The 14,613-nt window shown below is 30.1% G+C and overlaps 1 protein-coding gene across 1 annotated transcript; it reads left to right on the forward strand.

Annotated features, from left to right (window-relative positions):
• Positions 1–375: 375 nt before the first annotated feature.
• On the forward strand, positions 376–13,076 carry LOC130443907 (zinc finger protein 888-like). The gene is made up of 8 exons (XM_056778800.1): positions 376–749; positions 801–1,009; positions 1,118–1,305; positions 1,363–1,648; positions 5,200–5,383; positions 7,425–7,615; positions 8,710–8,865; positions 9,641–13,076. The coding sequence occupies exons 1-8, from the start codon at positions 603–605 to the stop codon at positions 9,807–9,809; spliced, it is 1,530 nt and encodes a 509-aa protein (XP_056634778.1). The 5' UTR covers positions 376–602; the 3' UTR covers positions 9,810–13,076.
• The last annotated feature ends 1,537 nt before the right edge of the window (positions 13,077–14,613 follow it).

Consider the following 14,613-nt stretch of genomic DNA (forward strand, 5'->3'; position numbering starts at 1 on the left):
TAATTCTGTAGTTTATTACGACATAAACAGTCTTGTTTTATAAATATGAATGAAAACTTTATGTTATTTTACTGTATGTAATGATTGTTACTAATATAATTTTAAAATAAACTTAATTTCACTTAGGTAGAATCCATATTAATTGATGCATCCAGAGATTTTAGTTTATGAATTTATAAATTCTCAAACTAACATTATTTGTAGTATTTTCAATAATGAATACAAATTTGAAGCTCGCGCTTTTACGGACAAAATTATTGACGTCCATTATTAAATGATGGCGCCACATTGGCTAAAGATTGGAAATTGTCATAAAATGTTTCTAAATTACTGTTCTAATTATGTGGCGTTTTTGCTTGTAGTCCTAGCTTTCTTGCCATATATGTGATTAATGTTTAATCCAATTATGAACACGTGTTCTAAAATAACTGTAAATTCAATTTAGTAGATGTTATTATGTATAAGACAAGACCATAAAAACTTAATAGAGTTAGGGAAAAGAAGTAGTTATTTTATTTATGTATCGTTGTTTGGTCTGTGAAATTTCGTCATGAACATTGAATTTACTAAAATCAAGAGCTAACTATAGTAGTCTTAAAAATATGGATGTCACAGCAGAAATTAAAGAAGAACTCAGAAACGATATAGATATATCAAATTTATGTCGAGTTTGCTTAAGTACAAAAAATTTAGTGCAAAGTTTAGAACCTCAATTGTCCAATATATATGAAAAACTAACAGAATTGAAGGTACGCATATATTTCAAAACAAAACATGTGTATTTAAAAAAGAAATTTTAGATTGAGTCTGAAGGCATATTTCCTCTTTTAATATGTGACGAATGTTTGACAAAACTACAAGATATATCAAATTTTATACAAAAATGCAAAAATACTTATAACTATCTAGAAAAAATATTAAAAAATAGGGAACAAGATAATAATGAAACAGTCATAGACGATACATTCGTGGACAATGATGATGATTCAGAGGATAACTTTGAAATTGAGTGAGTAGAGACATAGATAATAAAATTCAAAAATTATAAAATAACTTTAATCAGAGAATATTTAGAAGATAGGTGAGTTTTATGATTTCTATTTGGTTTTATGTCAAGATCACCCAGAAAAAAGAATAGACTTAAAAAATCCTCATGTGAAACTTGTGGCAAAACATTTTCAAGATGTGGAGCATTGGCAAGGCATATGAAAATACATCTAAAAATTAAACCATTTCAGTGTAAAGGATGTGACAAAAGCTTCACGCAAAAGTCCACGCTTGATAGGCATTTTTTAACCCATACAGGTATTAACATAATGTCTAATTTCAGTTTTCAGTTAGTAAATAAATATTCTATTGCAGGTGACAAACCTTTCCAATGTAATTTATGTGACAAACACTGTGCCAGAAAAAGTCAGATAATCCAACATATTAAAAAGCAACATTCAAAAGTTAATGCAAAAGATTATAGTACTGCATATAGTGAGAGAGATAAAATGGTGTATTTTGATGACAACCAATCTTCCAAACAAACTAGTACACTAGGTATAGATACGGAAGTTATAAAGGAAGAGGATGTGAATGCAAAAAGTGAACCAATATTAGAACAAATCATAGATATAGAAGTACCCAAAATGAAAAAGAAAAGGTATAAAAATCAGAAAACTGTTGCTATGTATATTGTACTCAATTGGCAAATTCAGACAATGACAAAGACTTCAGTTGGATTTATAAACTCTAACGTTTGTGCCTGCATTAACTCTATTTTTAAACTTACTACAATTGACATGAGTAGTTTTAAACCAGATGTTTGGTATAATTCTATGATAGAAAAGGTCTCACATAAACCTGTTTCATACCCCACATTTTAAGGTTGACAATAATATTTTGTACAAACATATTTTCTCGTCTAATTGAATTTTTAGTAACTTATTTAATTGGAAGATTGTTGTTTCTACCTTGTACAGAATTGACATATTAAAGTTATTTCATGACAATTAATTAGGAGCTCATTTGGGTATATTTAAAACTACTTCTCGTATCTCTGAATTTTACTATTGGTCAAAACTCAGAAGTTCTATATATTGCTACATGAGTGCTTGTGTTTCTTGTAAAACCCCAAATTTACATAAGGTTGGTGTTATGCTTCATTATAAGGATATTAATTTTCGCTGATTTGCTAGGTTCCTATCCAAAATGAAAATCTGGTAACAGATTTATTCTAGTAATTACTGATATATTCACTAAATTTTGTCTTGTCCATTCAATGCCTCAAGCAACAGCTCAAGGTATTGTGAAGTTTTTTAGAAAATCAGATTTTTCTTATTTTTGGTAGTCCACAGGTTTTTGACAATGGTACTGTTTTCACTTCATCTATTTTCAAGAATTTAATGTCGCAGTATAGAGTGTAAACAAGTCTTTATAACTCTCATTATCATCCTCAACAAATCATACAGAAAGATCAAATAAGACAATTATTATTGCTCTAAGGTGTTATATTCATGAAAATTCGTCTCATAATAATTGGGATGCTTTTTTACACTTAGTTGCACAAGAAATTAGAACCGTGAAACATGATGTTATGGATTATTAGCCAGCTTTTCTAAATTTTGCTCACAACGTTAAGTGGAGATTTTTATAGTGCAATTTCAGAAAATTCAAATAACATAATTAACACTAGTGATAAATTGCAATTGATCAATAATGTTCAAACCCTTTCTAAACCTTCTGTAGAAATTCAAAAGAAGTTGAAAACTGCATATGAAAAAAATGTAAAACATTATAATTTACAGTAGAAAGATTTGTAATTTCATGTTGGTGACAGGTTATGGACAAAGAATTAAAAGACTGAAGTTGAACTTTACCTTCAGCCTCTGAAGACCATAACTTGGTTATCAAAACGCACGTCAGACAGTGTAATTATAAGTGTTGGTGTAGTGGCAGTGTGCTTATTATTAATATCACCAACAGTTCCAGAAATTAGTTAAGTAAGGTTGTTGTGTGGGGTCTATAAAGCCCTGTTTTATTTTTTAAGACAGTGTTTTCAAATGCCATTTTTTATTTCATTAATTTATAGGTAAGTACTAAATATGAAAATATATTTTTAACTCATATATTAAGTAAATAATATGTCCTTATAACCCAATAAAATTTTTATTTGAAGATACACATTTTTCACTTATTCATATTCACTTTTATTCAGGAGCTGCTACATTTTTTTTTGTATGAAGAAATTTTGTGGAAAAGGTGATTAATATCTAAGTTTCAATTTTTTAGATACATTGATTTATGAGAAGTTATACAAATTAAATAAATAAGCCAACTAAAAATTGTCATGAAAGAAGAGAATTTATTAATGGAACCTCTGAATTATGATGTTACAATAATTTCATATGTTTCCGATCTTGATAATATCACACATCCACTTATTGCAGACGAGGAGAATGTCTTGAAAAAATTGAAGATATATAAATCGAAGAAAGTCAGATTAGTGGAGATTAAGAGAGCCATAATAATGCTTTAGAAAGAAAATCTGAAACTGATAAGAAGAATGACGTTAATGAAGGAGGTGTGTTCAGTTTGGATATAACTGTGACAACAAATCTATGGTGATAAACGATATGGGAACATAAAGAAGAGAAACTTCAGTTGTGTTAGAACAAATGATTCCTAGGCAGAAAATAGAAAAAAAAAAGAACTGGAATCATCTTGCGTAAGCAAAAAAAACAGATGGAAATTGGGACTATCTGGTAAGAAGATAAGAAAAAATTAGTGTAGAGTGAATAACAAAGACTTACTATATTTTAAATAATTACAAAAAAAATGTTAGTGGTCTTCCCAAACTACATCCAGTTAAACGTCGAAGATGTAGAGGTTCAAATTCAAGACACCATTATTCCACAAATTATTATTTGGAATATAAGTATCAGAAGTAGCAAGTTTGTAAAATCACATTCCATACTCTTGGGTTTAAGCATAATTGTACTTTATTATGACTTGAAAATATTGTGTCTGAAGGAGACAGTGAAACAAAGAATAGTGATTCCAAGTACATCAGGAAATAATTTTCATGTTCCTAAGTTATCATCTTTTTTTTTCACAGAATAAATTTTTATTTGTGTAAACAATAAAATAACATAGTTGTTGTTTTGTTATCTGTAGATGACCTTGAATTTGAAACATATAAATGTGATGTTGGGATTATGGAGTATGTAAAGGTGTATTTATGAAAAAAATAATTAAATACGTTATCAATTGGAAGATTATTTTATTTTTATTAGAGTTTCGGAGGTATGCCCTAACAATGTTAAGGATCGGAGAGAACTAACTACCTAAACTTATATACTTAATATATTTTGGGTTTGTATTATCGATTCTATATTTAAACTTATACCAGGTTTTATGACCTGTAGTTCGAATATCTTTTTAGGAAATACCAAAATATATAGATAAAAATAAAATATATAAATAACACAAATGTAGCTATAACTCCAAAATTATGGCATTCAGGTATAGGGAACACTAGATGAAAAATAATAAAGATTTCGAAAAGCGAAAAATATACAGGGTGATCCATTTGAAATACCAAAGTTCATTATTTTCCGGAAAAAGGAAAGATCTAACAACAAACAATGTAAATATCACCATAATACCGGCCGTATCACAAGACTCACTCTGTAACACCAGAAACTATTGTTTTGGTAAGCATAGTAAACAGACTTTCGCTTGATCCATAGTTACAGTACTCAAATTGTTTGTGAGTGACAAAAATGATTCAAAACGTAATTATCAAATAAAAGCGAGAGGAGTTGAGTCTTGAATCACTTAGATAGAAGGATACCTGTATGATACTTTCAAAGAAATTGTGAACGTAAACAAAAATTGGTTAAATTCCCTTCTAAACCATTTGAGTGCTACAGATTTAGCCTAACATTGATATAGATGATTTATTGTATGCATATAAATTGAAGCACTAATTTATAGTGTATAGTTTTCACTAATAGAATCATCTGTCAGACTCATTGAAAATATCCATATGCTTTGTATAAAATTTTACAGCGGGGTTTCAGCAAATTTATAAAGTATTTTTACATAGTATTAACAACTTTCTATTCTAGTCATCTGTTCTTGATAAATGTTGTTGAAAAAATCATTCGTTTTAACGATAGTCAATATTTGTTTATAAGTGTTCACTTACAGGATGGAATTGTGTTTATGTAATCTCTGTGGTAAAGAATTTAAGAGAAGAGAATATTTACGTAACCATATGGCGATACATAACAACATCAAACCATACACATGTCAAATTTGTGGTTCTGGGTTCACTCAAAGGCAGGCTTTAAGTAGACATAAGCTGGTGCACACCAAAGAAAGACCTTACCAAGTAAGTGTACTTATATAACTATTATATTAGTTAAATTGGAGAGAAAGTAAGTAACCCTTTAAAAAAGTAACAAACACATTTGAGAATGTTTTTTATTCTATTAGTTAATCATCTGCCCATATATAATCCTGACTATATGTATGGAATAAATTCAATTTTAACGTTATTATGTACTATGTGCAAAAAAAGCGGAAACAAAACGACTTTTATTATTAAATTGACAACTTATATTGTGAGTATATTATCCCCCTCCAGCACTTTCTCTGAATTATTAGCACCCCTTTGATAAAATTAAATTTAGAGAGTCGTGTGGCACCTTATTGGAAAGGGGTTGTAGTCCTCTATTAGAAAATTAATTTCTAAGATGTAAAATTTTGATGTCTCTATTACAAAACATTATGTAGAATGAAGATAATAATGTCGCATAATATTTAGAATTTATTTTTCACTGTACTGAACAAATAAATTAAATGCTCAAAATTACCACCATTCACTTCTGAGGCGATTTTGGAATTCTCATACAGTAATATTGTCTGGTCTATTGAAATAGGTTTTTGATTTTAAATAACCCCATATGAAGTAATCGAGAGGAGTCAAATCGAGGTTATTCGATCGTTCCTCGTCGTCTAATCCACCTATTGGGAAAAACCTCGTTTAAATAATTTATAACTGTATATACAATATGCGGTGAAGCTCCGTCTTGTTGGTAGTTAATAGATCGATCTCATTTCAATGATTAACATCATGAAAAGTCTTTGTAATGTAGGCATTAACAAATTAACCAAAAAAATAAGGGCCAATTATTTTTTTAGCTAATGATACCAGCCCGAACGTTAAATTTTTTAGGATATTGAGTGTGAACCTCACACATTCAGTTAAAACAAGTTTAAATGAAACGTCGTTCAACTGAACTTTGTAAGGGTGGTGTTCTTCTTTATGCAAAACTCTCTAAATAGATTATTCACTTACATCATTGACCTAAATGACACAGCAGCCTTCTAGATTTATATCAATAGCTCATAAGGCTTTTTGACTAACATTTCAGTCAAAGATTTTTTCCTGAAGTTTAGCAGAACAGATACCAAAACACCTGAATTATTTCTAAAGTATAATTTAATAGTCCAGACAATATTGCTGATTTAAAGGTATTTAAAGTTACTAAATGTCGGTATAATATTTATGCGCGTATTAAATTTAATTATGGATCATTTGTCCAAGACTCAAAGAATAAACATTTTATTATGTTTGGTTGTGGTAATAAAACAAGAACTCAATAAAATCCTAAATCAATAAATACCCTAGAAAACACGTTTTGCAGTCTACATCTAGCAAAATTAAAACAAAAGTTTATTGGAACTGGACATGTGAAGAATATTTAAAAACCACGTAGAAATGTTCGGAACGATTAACAAACAAAACTGTAGATATTGTAGCAGAGAAAATCCTCACTTGATGTGTGATTCTCACACTCAATATCCTAAAAAATTTAACGTTCGGGCTGGTATCATTAACTAAAAAAGTAATTGGCCCTTATTTTTCCTGATGTTAATCATCGAAATGAGATCGATCTATTTACTACCAACAACACGGAGCTCCACCGCATTTTGCACGTACAGTTAGAAATTATTTAAACGAGGTTTTTCCCAATAGATGGATTGGAAAACGTGGAACGATCGAATGGCCGGCTAGATCCCTCGATTTGACTCCTCTAGATTACTTCTTATGGGGTAATTAAAAATCTAAAATCTATTTCAATAGACCAGACAATATTGGTGATTTAAGAGTTAGTATAATGGAAAAAATAGAAATTGATTCTATAGAGAGGGCCATAACATACTGTACATAACAATTCAATGATTTGCCATTTTATAACCATTCATTTCTTAAATATGATTTTTGCCATTAATTTTTTCACTCATATCTTTTAGATTTTGCTTTATCTTTTATATTATTACAAAATTTATTTATATAGATTTTTTTATTTTTGAATTCAAGCATATATTGAAGAGTAGTGAATAGATGCATCTATCATGTGTTGCAGTGTAATATCTGTGGAAAGACTTTTACTCGCAAAGAAAAATTAACAGATCACATAAGATGTCACGAAGAAGGTGTTGATCCACATCTTTGTCAGCACTGCGGACGAAGATTCAAAGACAGAGAATATCTTAGAAAACATTTGAGGTACTACCTTATGGGTGATAAAGGACGATGGAAGAAAGAAGCTAAAAAGTAAGGGACAATTTGAATATACAAATTTTGAATACCTTATCAACCAAATTTCTATCAAGGTCTTGTTGGGCTTAGTTTATTTTTCCACACTTATATATTTCAGTCACTATAGTTTTTTGGTACTAATACAATATAAAAATATTATTGCGTTAAAGACTTTGAAAATGAGGTTAAATGAATAATTTTGGGGAAAATGAACTACTCTGTTTGGTTTTAAATGTGTTGAGTTTCTCTAGAATTATACAAATCAATGTTATCAAAAGTAATACTTTTAATGACATCAAACAGTGTTAAAAGTGATTGTTTACGTGAAAGTATCTATAAGAAAATTTAACACATTTTCTCACGATGAATACTGAATAATTCACTGTGTACACCAGCACTACACTAACATACACTGCCTGACGCGCGTTTCGATAACCAAGTTATCGCCTTCAGAGGCTGAAGGTAAAGTGTTTACCTTACTTGGAAGGCACAGAACATACCCTAACGAGAAATGCAACGGGGGATCAGTCTCACCTAGAGTAGAATCTGGTTCAGACTTTATATTGGTTGCGCTAATACCTTTCAAATAAAAGTATTATATCACATAACGATAACCATTTTTTTTCCTTATTTACCAATTCACTGGAAACATTCACTATTGATAGCTGCCAAACAAATACTAATCAATCTTCAAACTTGAAACATGTGCTGTATAGATTGTCTATTTTCTAATTCGGTAATATTTTTCAAGCAACTACAGTCATCTCTAGGTCTGGCCAGGTACTTCTGCTATCATCCTCGTAGGCTTTTCTGGTGAAGTTAATCCCAAACAACATCATTATTTTTACAGATTTTTAAATATTTGTAGTTTCAAATATAATATTCTATTTATCTAGATTGGCGGCTTTTTGCTGATTGAATGTTAATATTTTTCAAATTTTTGTCACATTAGCCACAGAGCTACTCACAAAACAGTTCATATGCTACAAATTTTATAATAACAATAACAGTAAATTTCTCGAAAAAATATATAGTCAATTTTTCAACCATATTAGATGATATGCAATTGTGTCATAGTAATTGTTTTTATTTTTTCATTTTCCTATTAGATGTTTGTGTCCAGAATGTGGGAAAGAAGTTCATTCGGAAGCATACCTCAAAATACATCTCTTAAGTCACAAAGGCGAAAAACCATTCAAATGCGATCAATGCGATAAGAAATTTACAGTTAATGCAACTCTTCAGCATCATCTCAACATACACAAGTAAGTTGTGTTATCACTTTTTATAAATAAAATGGTTAGTGGTTATGAGTTTCCTGCCTATTACTATTGGAATATGACATATCGTGGAATATTTATTTTATCAAAAATATCTTGTTAACTAAACTTAAGAAATTATCTAGTGGAGTACTATATTGGGGGCCATCAAAAGAATCATCATTTAATTATTCTTGGATGGCTTTGTAATATTGATTGCAAACTATTTCTTATTAAATCAACATCTGTTGTCCAATTATTATCATAAAAATTCTAGATTAACAATTGACTTATTTTTAATTGAACAGAATACATCAAATTGTTATTTTCTAATTACAAATAATAGAGCACGAATCCAAATATAATCTTGCTGTTTGAAGGAAGCCTTATAAGATCTATCATAGATTATCAGTCAATATTTCACGCTACTGCCAGAGATACATACTTAGAAAAATTGATCCATTGAAGAACAAATGTTATAGGCTAGCATTGCGATTATTGACAAAATCAGTGTGTTGTAGTAGATGTGGGCGCTCCACATCTGCTTTTTTTAAGTATGTACTCATGTTATACTGGATATTCTCCAAATAAATTTATAATTTCATTATAAACAAATTCAATTTTCAATAATTTTCCATCTCGACCAATTTAATTGGCTTCTTATATGAAGTTATCAATTATTTAGTTCATAACAATAGTATGATGATTATATTTTACTATACTAGTAGCTGTCTAAAAATTATATCTATCCATTTAATCACACTATTTATTTTTGTTTTAGGGGAGTGAAACCTTTTGCATGTCCACAATGCACCAAAGCATTTAGAACCAATCATTCTCTAAAAATCCATCAAATGATGCATTCAGGAGTGCGTCCTTATAAGTGCAATACCTGTGATAAAGGTTTTGTTAGAAGTAGTCATTTAAAGAGACATATTCGACTTCACTAATAAATATATCATGGAAATAATTTATTGTACATTTAAATTAACTAAAGTAAGATGGTGAATTTTTCAACTATTGATCTCATCTCAGTATTATCAAGAATAGAGTATACTAAGCCAAATACCATAATATCACTATCACCAGATTAATCCTTCAGACGGAACATCAATCTCACATATGGATATGAGAATTTAGCTTCTTTTTTGTGAACTCAGTCAATATTTTAAGGAGTTTATTTACCTCATCTTACTTTTTTTAATAGCACACAAGACAGTGTTCTGACATAATAATTTCCTATTTGAAATAAGGCAACAATGCAGGAATGTTACCCAGACAGAGATACAACCTCTTGTGTAAATTATCTCCCACTCCTGATAGGAATCACTAGGATCTGTTAATCATATAGTTAAGTGATACAAAGTTAAGATTAATACTCCAAGTTGTACACTGACCGCTCCTAATGCTAACCAACGTCATAGTTAAGTGATTCCAAGTGTCCCTTAGACACTTAGTTACTTTTATTTTAAATTGATGTGACTCTAACGATCATAAATATCCCGCATGTTTCTAGTCGTGGAAAAAAGGCTGCCATTTTCATTTGCGATCAGAAATACCGTTTGCTGATGATGCTGTTTTATGATGAACTAACTTTTATCTAGCGGTTTACGGACTTAAACGTCGTATACCAAATCGATGGTGTTTTATGTATCTCTGTATACAACAATAATATCAATCTCAATAGACTGATTTAGTCATGTTAGAAAACTAACTAATAAAACAGGACCCTCATTGTTTTGAATAGAGTCACTGTAATCCAGCCAGAATCGCAACATAAAAATACAGTGTGTATCGAGGTAGTCTTTTCATTTTATTACATAATTACAAGCATATCATGCTACATAATTATTGGTATTAGGACGTTACTCTTTATAAATTTCGATAGAACTCGAAAAGTAAAAAACTAGAATTTGTATTAGTCAAAATATGACAACGGTTAATTGTTCATTCTGATTGGAGGATGAGCAGAAATCAAATCCACATATATGAGCCGCTCAGTACATCGATTAACGCTTGACAATTGAAAAATCTCAAATGTCGAAGCACTTGATATAGACATAACTTTTTATATTTATAATAACTTTTCTAAATAAAAAAGATTAGCACCACTAAAGGGCAAATTATTTTGGCTATTGAATAATAAGTAATTTATTTTTTGCCATTTTGATTTACTCCACACTCTAATGTAAATTGTTTCAGTAACGCTGTATCTGCTCTGGCCGTACATCAACGCTTTTTTTAAACAGCCAAAGATGCTTTCTCCCTTTCAATAATATACTCAATAAAATCGCATCAGTAAACAGATAAAAAGAAGCGCAATGCAAACGTTAATTAATATAGCAGTGATCTCGCGCCCTGAATATACTACACAAATATTATATGGACTACATATTTTCTTGGTCTTTTCAACAATTCTCCCAGAATATTTTTTAAGAAATAAATATTATACTGTTATAATCAAGATGAGTGAAACTAATAACGATGTGGGTGAGGCAAACAGTGAAAATTCTTCAATACGTTTTATCAACACACAGTCTGGTTCAAGAAGACGTTTATCATTTTCCTCGGATTCATCTGATTGCAACAGTACAAACACATTGATTGGAAGGGGAAGAAGTCATTATCCTGATAAATGGATACGAAATTTACAAAGGCATAACAGATAAAAAATTTTGGCACATAGGAATATTAGAGGGAGGAAATTTAATACCCGCAAAAACATTTGTAGATATACAATGCAGATGCCGTCAAAAGTGTAACCAAAAAATTATTTCGGATGAGAGAGAAGCTTTCATGAAGGCATTTTATAGTTTTCATAGTCAACCAGACTAAAATATTTTCTTAAGAGGTTGTATCAAATTTAATGAAATAAAAAGAAAGCGCTCCACGAATGAAACTAAAGAACGAAGATCACATTCGTTTATATATTACTTTTGAACAGAAATAATTGATATTCCTGTTTGTAAAAATATTTTAGAGACACTTATCATGGAAGTGATGGGCGGATTGTTGATCTAAAGAACAAGTTACATATTTGGTTGATCATCGCAAAGGCCGCGTTGCAAGCTATAAAATAGATAATACAAATGTAATAAACATATGAAGTCACTTCCAACCTACAATGGTCACTACACTAGATCTCATAATCCAAGAAAATGTATGCACTGTACGACACACAATGTTAAATAAAAATGTAGCACCTGTCAAAATTGTAATGCTTTTCAATGAAAATTCAATCTTCAGGCGATGAGGGAATTAAGATGACAAAAATTGAAAAGGAAACTCTCTTAGAAGAGGCTGAATGGACTCGCATTCAAATGGCAGCCGATCGAATGGCAACATCAGAAAAAAATTGCGTATTTTCTTTTGGACTTGGACAAATCTTTAGCTGTTATCAAGTTTACCACATCCGTAGCTTATTATAAGCGAAGGGAAAAATAGAGAGTTATGATTAACCTGCTAAATTTCATTCCTCATATTAAACATGATTACTATAAAAACTTGACAACAAATCGAAATGACGGATACAGCTGATGAAGACATTATTTATAATATTCCTGAATGATCCCAAAGAATAATGCCGCTAATATAAAGCTGCTATGAATTAATCACAAAAAATATATTATAACATAACTGCCAACATTCTTTTTTGTGAATAAACTAATAAAAATATATAATAATTAACTCTTTCTTTAATAAAAAATTTAAAAGTGTAAAGAATAAATTTAATTTTATAACTTTTTTCAGATGCCATATTGATTAACTCCACCAGTCACATAAAAACTGTAACATTATTGACGATTATTTGTTGGATATTCTTTATTATTAATTTTACAAACCATTAGATGAAATCTATATCTGTATTTATGCATTCTACATTATATATTTGAAATTATATTATAAAAGGAATTTTAAAAAACAATATACATTATTTCATCGCTTTTCTCAACTTTTTGTTTTATGGAGTTAATCGATGTTTACACTGAGCGGCTCAAATATAAGTAAGCTATTTTTGTAGTTTCATCCGAATAAAATAGTAGCTAGATCTAAAACTCTAGTAAAATGTATTTGCATGACAATTTGTTAATAATGTAAAAAATGTCGTTTTTGAATCATTCCACATTTTTATAGTCTCGACAGTTTATTCAAAATGTGAATAAGTAATGCCTGTATCATTGATTTTGTATAAGCACAATAAAAACTTGAAATTTGAATTGAATTTAATTCATAACACACACTGCACTTTATTCAATGAAACCATGATGTAGGATTTAGTAGCTCAGTCTATGAAATGTTCTACAGTTAGAATTTATTTATTTACCAGAGTAACAGTACATCACATTACAAAGTAATACAAATCACAAGGTAATCCGACAGAGAAAAACGAGTTTCCTCTTCGTCAGTCTGGAGACGCGAGATAAGCATGGCTATACTCCATGCTTGTTCAGCTTGAAAACTAATATAAACAGTTATGTTTAATGTAACAGTATATAAAATATTTTTATACAATAATACTTATTTTAATATACGTCGCTATAATCTCTATGTCCACACTTTCTTCGATAATCTTAACAAATGGTTTAGAGGTAAAGCAAACTAGAAATGCGACATTGGATGATTTGTCCTCAGTAGTATTTGTAAGATCTGTCTCAATTGTAACGTTATTGCAGGACCTTTCACATTTGATGCACATATTGGTGCATTTGACCTTCGCGTTTTTGTAGCTACATGCCTTTACACAGATCTCAGCATCTGCATGCCACTAGATGCACCAATTCGGCCTTCTTATAATTAATCTATCTCAGTCGGTTTATCGACGGTTCAGTCCTGGGTACTCGTACATGGTGATCAGGAATTTCTTCCAATTGCTGCAAAATTTTCTGAACTTGCCTCAGGGTTTTTCATGATATTTACAACATCGGAAAGGGAGGGGCTTTCTGATACTAAAAATTTATGTCTTCTTTATTGGTTTCCAGAGCGTGGGTAAAAGAGTAAGTGGTTGGTGGAACGTCTACTCGTCCCAGTTACTTTTTGTTGGTTGGTAAAGACCCGTAAGGTCAATATCTCCTTCAACCATCACCACAGTAAATTTATTTTAGGAAATGTATAATACCTACATATTTTCTTAGTACCACTTGAGTCCAGTTACATATTATATTGTATCAGATACATTTCACGTCAAGCCTTTATCATATAGTAAATTCCACTAGATATGGAAAAATGGCCTTTTTGAGCGCGTTCTAGCAGCGAGACAATTAGTTTCTTAAAAAAAATGTTAGGAATGAGAAACGTAGAAAATTCTGTCTATTTTAATTTAACATAGAATGGGCTTGTCGAAAAAAAAAGCTTTCCTTCTAAAATATAGGCCAAAAACTGAAAAAAGTGACAGAATTTTGTCAAAAAGTGCTCTAAAAATAATATACCATACTACACAGAAGCGTATATAAAACATATCATAACATCTTCATTCGGAGGTCTACTTTATCATCTTGGTAACCATCGTTTTGAATAATAAATAATTAGAAATTTATTCAAATATTAACAGAAAATTTGCTAACAGAATTGTTTATTAACTTTTATACTCAAGTCAAAGTATATTTATTCTCACAGATGTCGTTCTAGTTTTTTTTTTTATATAGCACTGAGTTTTAAGAGCAACTCTCCTGAATTTTTATCATGATCAAACACAACAAATGATAAAAAAACTGAACATCTACCATTCCTATCATATTCCACTACCACAATCAGCTA

This window comes from Diorhabda sublineata, chromosome 5, assembly GCF_026230105.1.
Source record: "Diorhabda sublineata isolate icDioSubl1.1 chromosome 5, icDioSubl1.1, whole genome shotgun sequence".
Lineage (NCBI taxonomy): Eukaryota > Metazoa > Arthropoda > Insecta > Coleoptera > Chrysomelidae > Diorhabda > Diorhabda sublineata.